This window comes from Octodon degus, unplaced genomic scaffold (assembly GCF_000260255.1).
Source record: "Octodon degus isolate 3935 unplaced genomic scaffold, OctDeg1.0 scaffold00033, whole genome shotgun sequence".
Taxonomy (NCBI): Eukaryota; Metazoa; Chordata; class Mammalia; order Rodentia; family Octodontidae; genus Octodon; species Octodon degus.
Genome location: NW_004524609.1, coordinates 330332 through 341281, shown reverse-complemented (window position 1 = coordinate 341281; position 10950 = coordinate 330332). Strand labels below are relative to the sequence as shown.

Sequence of the window (10950 nt, the reverse complement as noted above, 5' to 3'; positions counted from 1 at the left end):
GTTATTTTTAAAATTTTCAGGGAAGTTTCTGAATACCTTTTTTTAAAAAAAAAGTAAACCTACTTTTTTTAAAGGTCAAATGACCAAGAAATAATTTTCTTGTTATACATGTGTCATTCCCCATTATCTAATACAGGCTTCTTTTTTCTTTGAATTGAGGGAATTAGTGAAATATACCATTGCATTCCAAGTACACTGTGGTTATGAAGTTCTCATTAGGCTTGGTAAAGATATATGTAAGTAAAAATTACTATACTTAACCATAATGTAAATAACAATATGAAAATTTTTTTACGTATAGCCTACATTTTTTTTACCTTCCCATGCGAGAACAAAATTAGCTGATATTTTTTTCTTATTCTTTATTAACTAAATAGGTAAGACTCTGTGACTTGGGGATTTGTTCAGACAGTAGGTGTGATCAGTCAAATCAATTCAAATAAAAAACTAGAAAAGAATAATTTATGTAGGTTATTGACCTCTTTAATTTTAAATGAACTTTTATTTTTGGCTTGAAAATAAATCGTTGGGGGCTGGGGAGATAGCTCAGTAGAATAAGTGCTTGCCTGGCAAGTGCAGGGTCCTGAGTTCCATCCCCAATACTGAAAAAAAAAAAAAAAAGAAAGAAAAAGAAAATAAATTATTGTCTTTTCTATGGAGTTTGATGTTACGTCTACTTTGAAAATAGGACTCAACTAAATGAATTCTCTGTCTGTGTCTGTCTGTCTGTCTGTCTGTCTGTCTCTCTCTCTCTCTCTCTCTCTCTATATATATATGTATATAAATGTATCAATTTGCTAAATTCACAAAGTGACATATTTATTTATTTATTTAAACGTACTTGGTACAGGGTCTCACTGTGCAGCTCAGACTCGTAGTGATCCTCCTGTTTTTAGTGTCCCCAGTGCTGGGATTTCAGGTGTGTGCCACCACGCCTGGATTCAGTGGCTGGATCAGCATGCCTGAGGACAGGGCCAGCATGCAGCATGTGGTGTCAGGGATCAAGCCCCAGTCCCTGCACTTGCCTAGATAGGCGCTTAGTCCACTGAGCGATCTCACCAGCCCACAAAGTGATATATTTAGAATTTTGTCTTCTGTAACTATGGTATGAAACTGATAATTATGCTTTCAGGTAATATAATGTTTTCCTTTTGCTTGTAAACTTTGTTTCCTTTTCAACATTGAAAGTATAAGCTGGGCATGGTAACACACATCTATAATACTAGCAGTCTGGAAGCTGAGGCAAGAGAATTGCAAGTTCAAGCCTAGCCAACTTAGTGATTTAGTGAGACCCTGTATCAAAAAAAAAAAGTAGCACAGTAGGTCCTGAGTTCAGTGCCTCGTACTGCTGAGAGAGACAGAGAGAGAGACAGAGAGAGAGACAGAGAGAGAGAGAGAGAGACGAAGACAGAGAGGAACAAGAGGAGAAGGAGGAAGAACAGGAGGAGGAGGAGGAAGAAAGGAAGATGGTGATATAGGCTAGATACATACAGAATTTTGCTGATGAGATTTAAAATAACTAAATAACTTAAACAGGCACATAATTATGCAGTGAAATTAGGGATTAGGTGAGGTAATACATATAAAAATAACTTATAGTTTCAAATTTGTTAATGTAACTCTTTTTCTTTTATTAATTTTATTGAGAAACAGCAATGAGACAGTTTCAAAACCAATTAATAGGACAATTTCAATAATTAATACATTGCATATTGTTATCTTCTTAGTGGTTATTCATAGTACAAGATGCAGACATGATATCCTGTCCAAATACTAGTAGTAGAAATCTTTCTTCTCATTGAATTAAGAGAAAGTAGCTGTATATCTATCCTAACTATTTTGTATATACAGATGCAAAATACTCATCCATTTGTATCCTCTTTTTTTGTTTAGTTTTGTTAGAGATGGGTATTCCATTACCATTTAAATATTGTAGGTATGTGAATTCAGCAAAATAATCCAATATAGTCCAGTAGTCCATAATAGTAGTGGGTTATCCATAGGACTGGCAATGTCAGAAGTTGACTTGAGCCTTTCACAGCTCAGCATATTAATATGGCTTTACTTTTTATACCTCATTTTTATACTTTTCTGCTGGATTGTTAAGACCAAGATAAAGCAAGACCTATATAACAAGAAATGTAACTTTTGTATCTGATAGGTCAGTCAAGTCCCTTCAGGGTTTATCCTGTAACCCTGTACCGCATTTTGCACAAACTTTGTCAGTGTCAGCTATGTGGATGAGTCATGGCCATTGCTTGACCACTTTGCTTTCTGTGAAAGCCTGAGAGAATGTTTTCTTTCCCTGTGACTCTCCTTAGGCACATTCTACGTCATCGATCATGTTGCTCTGTGGCCCCATAATCTCCTTGATTAGAAAATTTGGGACACAACTGAGTTACATGATGTTTCAATATAGGTACTCCTATGTCCTGAGTATTCACTGACCTTGAAAGGGTAGGGCCAAAATGTTGGCTGTCCTTGCAGCCCTTCTTTTTCTCTAATTTTTGGTCTACAAACTTAAGTTGTTAACCCTCCAGAAGAGAAGCTTATTTATTACCCTATAACATATGCAGTTGGGTTTAACTTCACCATCTGTCTGAATATCAAACATCTTAGGCATAACATGGAACAGGTATTTTCCATCTACTACTGATATGTTAAACTTTAAGTTTCTACGGAATATGGAGAAAAAAAAATTTTAAATAAAAAATATTTTTAAAATATGAATAACTTTTTTTTTTCTTTTTTAAAGTAACCAGGAATCAAACTTAGGGTCTTGTGTTTGCTAGGCAGGTGCTGCACTGTTGAGCTGCCTGCCCAGCCCTAGTGTCAATCTCGAAATACTTCCAAGGACATAGTGTATATTGTCCTGTCTTTGTTATATTTTTATAGAATTAAAATCAAGAAAATCCTTAAAGGGAGAAGAAAGTCACATAAAGCTATATAGAGGAATATAGGGTATGTATAGAAATAGGAAAAATAAATGTCAGTGTAGATAATTTGGGACTATTGATTTAAATGTTTTTGTTTTAATCAGTCTATTTTTTTTCTCATAGCAGTTAAACTCACTCAAAACCAAAGAAGACAGCTCTTTCTTAGAAGTATGACTTTAGCATACTTAATCTTATAATTAATGTATGCTGAACAAATACTGAGTTAGAATATTGTCTAGGCCCCATGATGATAGACATTTAATTAGGAATTACCTTAAATCTTTACTTTGTGGGCTGATAGTAGCACTGTATGGGTTTTAGGGTAGAAAAGTGAACATCAGAAGTTGGTATCTGTTTTTGTTTTTTTGTTTTTTCCTTTTTTTTTGTGGCCAACTCAGCCCACCCTGGGGTGGAGCTGGCGCTGCATGTGGTACTGGGGATCAAACCGCAGTCCCTGCGTGCTTGCCTAAGTTTGCCTAAGCAGGTACTTTAGACTGCTGAGCTGTCTGGCCAGCCAGAAGTTGGTATGTGGAGGTTTAGATGAGTAAGTTCAGCTGCTGAAGAAGAAAAAAAATTTTTCAGTGAGTACTGGACAGTTGCTAAAGAATTAGTAGTTTTTTCTTGTTTTTTTGTTGTTGCTATTTTTGTTTTGATTTTGGTCATTTTGAGGCAGGGTTTTCCTCTGTAATTCAGGCTGACCTTGAACTCACACTGTAGCCCAGCTTCAGCTTCCCAAGTGCTGAGATTACAGGTATGCATCACCACCCCTGGCAGTGTCTTAATATAATCTTAGAAATAGATTCATGTGTATCAAGGAAAGAAGCTTTGATAGAAGAACTAGAATGAAAAGGTGTAGAGACCAGAGGTCTCAGACTCAGTGTCTTATGGCATTTGTGGACTGTGGATGTCAAGGCCACCTAGACAGGAGGAAAGCCCTTCCACACTCTGTCTTTTTTTTTTTTTTTAATTTTATTTACTTGTGTGTGTGTGTGTGTGTGTGTGTGGCCAGCTCAGCCCACCAGGGGGCGGGGCTGGCTGGCATGTGGTGCTGGGGGATTGAACTGCAGTCCCTGTGCTTTGTTAAGCTTGTTCTAAGTAGGTGCTTTAGACCACTGAGCCATCTCACCAGCCCCACACTCTGTCTTTGACACTGGTGCCGTGTTCCTTTTGGCTCTCTTTCCCTGTGCCTCCCTCTGAGCTCATTTTCAGTCTATATTTTTAAGGTTTCTTTTGAAATTCATCAGGAAAGCAACTTTTTTGATATCCTAAGTGAAACTGCAGTTCCTCTATGAAATAGAACTGCCATGAAGACAAGGAGCCTTTCAGCCTTTCACATGCTACGAACAGTGCAAATAAAACAGTGGAAGAAAGGGCAGTAAGGTTTTGTGCATACCATATTTGGGAGAAAGGGAGTTCTTGCTAAGATTAACATAAACACTGATACTCTTAAAATGCATTTTCACACCCCCACTCATGAGGAGAGATCGCAATTTAAATGGGGGTTAAGACATCTAGCCGAACTCTATGGCTCTGTAAAAGGAACCCTAAGGCTAAAGAGCTTATCTGAAGTTTGAAAAAAAGGAAAAAAGAAAAAAACTGAAGTTTTCTGACATTCATCTTTTCCCCTTGTATTAGTCATAACTTGCTTTTCAGCTATATTTTAGGTTTTGAATGCCAATCTGACATCTGTTCAAGTTTCCCTGTAATTTATTAGCAGAGGAAAAAAAGCATTTGCTCACTAGTTAGAGATACAAAACTTTCCCTTCTTACTTTTCGCTGAGTTCTCATAGGTGATTCCTAGATATGAGGAATGCAATAATTTATTAATTCTAACTTCAGGTCTGAAAATTTTATTAAGTTGTGCGTGTGTGTGTGTGTTTGTAGTAGAAGAAAATAGATTAGGATCATGAAATTTCCAAAATCTCTATGACAGTATTCAGAGACAAAACTCACACTCTTTTATAAAGTATCTTTATAAATTAATGTTTTTTATCTTGGGTTAATTTTTCCATTGGTTCTAATTTTTTAAGTTATATTTATAATAGAATAGAAATTTGTTCCTGTATCTCAAACATTAGGTAAAGTCAACTGGTATTGTATTTTTTTGTTTGTTTCTTTTTTAGACAGATTTTAAGAAATAAATGTTTTGGGGAAGAAAAGCTGTCCACAGAGGCATCAGTGGATTAGATATCCTGGTAACTACAGTTGAATTACTTATAGAGCAATAACTGGGTTACTGCAGAATTGAAATAGAGTGTTAACCCAAATGTTTACCACTAAGGGATGATTAACACACTTGTGTTGGGGCTGTAGTTCATATGTCTTGCTGCTGGGCAACTTGAGCCACCAGGGCTACATAATTGTCCTATCACACAGCTTTTTAGTTTATTAGTAAAAAGACCAATAAAAGTGATGAGATCTGTTTGTACTACCAGTAGTACAAGTTTCCCACACTTCCGAGGAAAGTGTGACTGTCATACATGTACCACCAGTGGTTCAAGCTGGCAGGGTTCAAGATGGTGGGAACATGTTCATAATAGATAGAGCCACTTTATAGGGTACAGTAAAACCAGTCTTAAAATGATATAGTTCCAAAGTGCAGATATAGGAGCCGGACAAATAGCTCAGCGGATTAAAACGCCTGCAAGCAGGCACAGGGGCTGGGGGTTCGTTCCCTGGTCCTGCCCTGCTGGCCCCGCCCCCTGGGGGGTGCATTGAGACTGGGCGTGGTGGCACGAACCTATGATCCCAGCACTTAGGAGGCTGTAAACATGAGAATCGCTATGAGTGGGATCTAGTAGTAAGACCCTGAACACCCTGTAGACCCTTCCTCAAAAAACAAATAAATAAATAAAAAATAAAATAAAACACACAATTTACTGATTAAAAAAAAAAAGAGGGGGTGGCTGGGGGCATAGCTCAACAACATAAGTGCCTGTCTCTGAGGATAGATTAAGTTCAAAACAATATTTCCATTTGTGAAAAACAAAGGAAGACTTGTTCTTTTCCTTTATCTTTGCCTGTATGTTTTATCATGATCTTATATCTCTTTTGTGTAATTTTAAGCAAACAAACAAAAAGATGTCAAAGGTTGTTTTTCTCTCAGGGCAACCATCAGTGCAGAAGCAGGCAGATACGACTCCTGTCTTCCTGAAGCTTTCTGTGGAGGAGAAGAGCATAGAGTTATGAGCAGGGATTCTGTGGTCTTTGATGCCAGCCCCTGACTGAGTAAAGGCAGGGGTACCTGTCCTACTTTCTTACAAAGAGAAAACAGTTTCTTAGCAAGGTAACAAACTGCTTGCTCCAGTACTTCCTGCATTATAGTACTAGGCATAGCCAAATGTGGGAACATGTGCATCTAGACCTTGAGGTAGCTGAGGAAACATTACAGGTGTGACAGAAAGGATGACTTGATTAAGAACAGACTTTCTGACATATGAGAAACTGCACAAATTTGGTTTTGGTCTTCAAAAACCATGTTATTAGGCTGGGGAGATAGCTTGGTGCCTGCCTGGCAAGGGCAAGGTGCCAAGTTTGATACCTGGTACTGCCTGCCATGCTGCCCCCAAAAGCTGGTGTAGTGGCATACATCTATAATCCCAGCACTAGGGAGGCTGAGGCAGGAGGATCACTACGAGTCCAAATTGTGTAGTGAGACCCTGTATCAACAAATAAATAAATAATAAATAAAATTTTAAGAACCATTACTCCTGTGACACCTAGAGTAAAAAGGTATTTCTCCTCTTTTACACTTATGTTTACATGGGTGATGATAATGATGATGATAGCAAGTACTTGTAGAGTGTGAAACACTATTCTAAGTACTTTACCTAATACTATTTTGTATATTGATTTATTTGATCCTGGCAACAGACTTATGAGCCAATTTTATAGAGAAGGAAACTGAGTCCTGAGTAATCATCCAAGACCCATAGTTAGAAAGTCCCAGGCAAGCTGGCCTTAGAGACCACGCTTCACTAATGTACTAATGTTCTCTCACAAAAGTTTATCTTGTGAAACCATTGGAGAAGGTATCCTCGGCCTGATGTTTGGTGAACTTGCAGGTCTTTGAGGCAGCCTTTAATTTAGCCAAGGAGTTTTCAACCATTGCACTGTTGACATGTTGAGCCTGATTTGGCACAGAGGCTATCTTGTTCATTGTAAACAGACTAATTTGTAAGTTATCTGATATACTCAAATTGTCTTGAGTGTAAGAGACTTGAAAAGTTGATGCTAGGAGTATAATGCTACTTTCTCGTGTGTTTTTACCACTGAGAAAGCATAATGTGGAAAGAAAGTGGTTGTTGTGGGTGTGTCAGAAGCTTTGTCTTAAGTGGACTGTCGACCTAGTGGTGAAATATACATGTTACGAGCCACTTAAAAGTGAAACAGCATAAGCCAACAAATGGTATCCAAAGCCTGTGTGCAATTACATTTCAACTGAGTCGCATGGATAAGTCATGGAGGAGAGAGAGCTTGAGTGATGCCTTCAATGCTAAATGGTTTTGGGTTGGGAGAAAGAAAGCAATGGTTGTAGGTACTGTATCCTGGCAAGAGCAGTAGTGTAGAGTTTACAGTGTAGACCAGTGAAGCAGCCTTAATGTTGGGAAGAAGTAAGAAATAAGACCCAACAGCATGGTGGGGTTCAGTTGTAGAAATCTGTGAATCAGGAGATACTTTCTTTTGTACTCCTATTTAACATTTTGGACCGACTTGGGTGATTCTCTGTGCTTTCTCTATACTATGTGCTTAAAATCTGGATATTACATACTTCTTAATGTGTTATATTCATTTGTATTATACTTGTAAGATTTCTCAAGCTTGGCGCTGTGGATATTTTGGTCTGGGTAACTTGTTGTGGGGGCTGACCTGTATATCACAGAATATTTAGCAGTACCTCTACTTCTGTCTGCTCAATACTGGGAGAGTCCCCCACCCCCTGCAGCCCCATGTGACTACACTCCCCAGGTAGTGAAGTCATCCTACATTGAGAGCCACTGCTCAGTATCGCCTACATATGTATTACTAACATTAGGGCTGTTTAGAACGTGGTTTGCAGACCATTGTGGGACCATGAACACTGTTACCAGTCCATGATAAGATACATATTAGAGAGTAAATATTTAGAAATTTTATAGCAATTTAACATTGCCATGATGTTTTAAAACTGTATTTTATAAAAAATATTGTGGCCAGGCATGGTAGTATATGCCTAATTCCCAGCACTGAGGAAGCTGAGGCAGGAAGATCGCTGTGAGTTCAAGAGTTTGAGGCCACCCAGGGCTATATAGTGAGTTCAAGGTCAGCCTGAACTACATAGCAAGATGATGTCTCAAAAAAAATCCTCCCAAACAAACAAAACATATTGTAATAGGTTGAAAATTTCAAAGTAAACAATTGGACTTTAGCATAGATAATTTGAGAAACACTGGATATAAACATTCAATAAAATACTGACAATTTTTAGTGCTGGGGGTGTAGGTTAGTGGTAGAGCACTTAGCTGGCATGTGTCATAGTCCTGGGTCCCATTCCCAGCACCCCAGAGAGAGGAAAAGAATGAAATTTTTGAGCCAATGATTATATCAGGTCACTGAAGAATTTTCAGCAGTGGAGTAGTGTGGCCAAAGTTAAAATTTTAGGATAAATAATATGGTTTTTCTGTGTGACAAGAATTGTCCTGGAGAAGAGCTAAGAGACAGAATGCGTTGGGAGTCTAGTACATTCTAGTTGTCCACTTGTGGGGTACATAGAACCTGGTTACGATAGTGATAACAGGAGGAAAGGGAAGAAAAGTTGTGAAAATCCTGTAAAAACAAAATGAACAGAAATTGGTGATTATTATGGGTGACAGGTTTGGAGGCACTACTGAGATCGTATGAGAAAATGTTGGCAATAAAATCCAAAGGACCTAGTTGTAGAGAAGTGGGAAATGACATTACACACATTTTCAGTACCTTAAAAGAGAGGGGAAACTGCCTTGAAGAGAGAGGCAGAATTGCTGCCACTCTACTGAAGACCAGCAGCAGTCATTCTGCACATATTTGAGAAGCATGTAATTGATAACTATTGTTTCTTTCTTTCTTTTTTTTTTTCTTTGTCTGTATTAAGGACAGGGTCTACAGGGTCTCACTATGTAGATCAGACTCATGGTGATTCTCCTTCAGCCTCCCAAGTGCTGGAATTACAGGCATGTGCCACCATGCCCAGTCTCAATCACTATCTCCATGTGCCCTGGGGAAGCAAACTGGAAGGACCCTGGCCTCTGCCTAAGCAGGCACTTTAGTCCCCTGAGCTATGGGCCGGCCCTTATTCTTTCTTGAAATACCTTCTTTACGTGGTCTCTCTCACTTTTGGGGTTTTTTTATTTTTCCTTTTCTTTCTCTGCTGTTCTTGTTTTGATCTTACTCAGGAATTTTAAGTCTTTTTTTCTCATTCTAATTATTCTCCCCAAATTGGTTACATCCACTTCCATAGTTTTAGTTAGTATTGTTATGCTTTTAACTCTTAAATATACATATTCTTTTTCTGACTCAATTTAGAACTTGAGATTTTTACCAGCGCATCCTGCTGGCTATCTAATCATGCAATAGGTTCAAAATTAAACTCAGTCATTTGCCCACTCCTTCCGTAGGGATGCTTCTGTTTCTGTTTTCTGTCTCTGAGAATATGCTGCCTAAAATCTTGGACCTTTGCTTTAACTCCTCTTTTCCTCAGTCCCCACAGTCAGACTAGAATATCAGTTCTGGGTCTTGTCACTAGTCTTGCATTTGTCCAGTTCTGTCTGTTACTCTTCTTTTAGGACCCTGTTAGAGCACACCTTGCTTGAATTCCTCCATAGCCCTTCAGCCTTGCCTTCTCTAATCCGTGCACCACACTGTAGCTGGAATGGTTTTTATACAAAGCAAGTCTGATCCTGTCATTCCACTGGTTCAGACTCTTTAGCAAGCCTTCTGTGATCAGGCATCTGCCAGACTTTTCTGTCTTGTCTCAACCTATGCCTGTCGCCTGTACTCTGGGTTGCAGCAAGCCTATACTATTTTCAGTTTCTTTAATTTACCATGCTACTGTCCCTTATGTCTCTATCTTAGGGTTTGTTTTTACTATCTTTTTATTCAATTCTTGTTCATCCTTTAAGCCTCAGTTTTGACCTCTGTCCAGAATGATTGGGCTGAACACTCCTCCTATATATCCTAACAATTCCATGTTCTTTTAGATATTATTAGATTGTAGATTATTAGGTTGTCATAGTTGCTTATGACATGTCTGTATTCCAGTCCCTCAAGCCATCTCCCTGGTTGCCTGTCACTAGTCTTCAAGTACAATGTAAATTCACTAAGGAAAAGACCTTGTTCACTTTGGTTACAGGTATATTTTCTACTGGCATGGTGCCTGGTTCCTAAGTTTTCCAGAAAGTCAATAATTTAATTAATCTTTTTCTTTTTATTAGTGCCTACTTTTTTTATTTATGTATTTGGTATAGGGACTCACTATGCAGCTCAGACTCCTAGTGATCCTCCTGTTTTCAGCCTCCCCAGCACTGGGATTACAGGCATGCACCACCATGCCCGGACTCAGTCACTGGCTCAGTGTGCCCAGGAATGGGGCCAGTGGGGCATGTGGTGCCGGGGATTGAACCTCGGTCCCTATGCTTGCCTAAGCAGGTGCTTAGTTTGCTGGGCTATCTCACTGTCCCTTATTATTGCCTATTAGTGTAATAAAATACTGAATTTCAATCATATCCATTCCCTCCATTACCTTCTTGATTTATCTTGATTAATTAGGAAGTTAGACCCAAGCTTTGCCCCCAAGATATTTACAGTTTGTTTTATTTATCTTATTTTATTTTTAGGGAAGGGTCTACAGGGTGTTCAGGGTCTCATTACTAGATTGGACTTCTAGTGATCTGCCTGTTTACAGCCTCCCAAAGGCTGGGATTACAGGTGTGGGCCACCACACCCAGTGTTAATTGCCCTCCCAGCATGTCCTGGGGGCAGAGCCAGCACAGCAGGCCCA

The 10950-nt window shown here is 38.8% G+C and overlaps 1 protein-coding gene across 1 annotated transcript in view; it reads left to right on the top strand.

Moving 5' to 3' along the window:
- Positions 1 to 10950, top strand: part of Nsf (N-ethylmaleimide sensitive factor, vesicle fusing ATPase) — a 140051-nt gene that overhangs the window by 29412 nt on the left and 99689 nt on the right. Inside the window, exon 8 of the mRNA XM_023714108.1 lies at positions 5699 to 5703. Coding sequence (XP_023569876.1) covers positions 5699 to 5703 — 5 coding nt within the window. The remainder of the gene's footprint in view (positions 1 to 5698; positions 5704 to 10950) is intronic.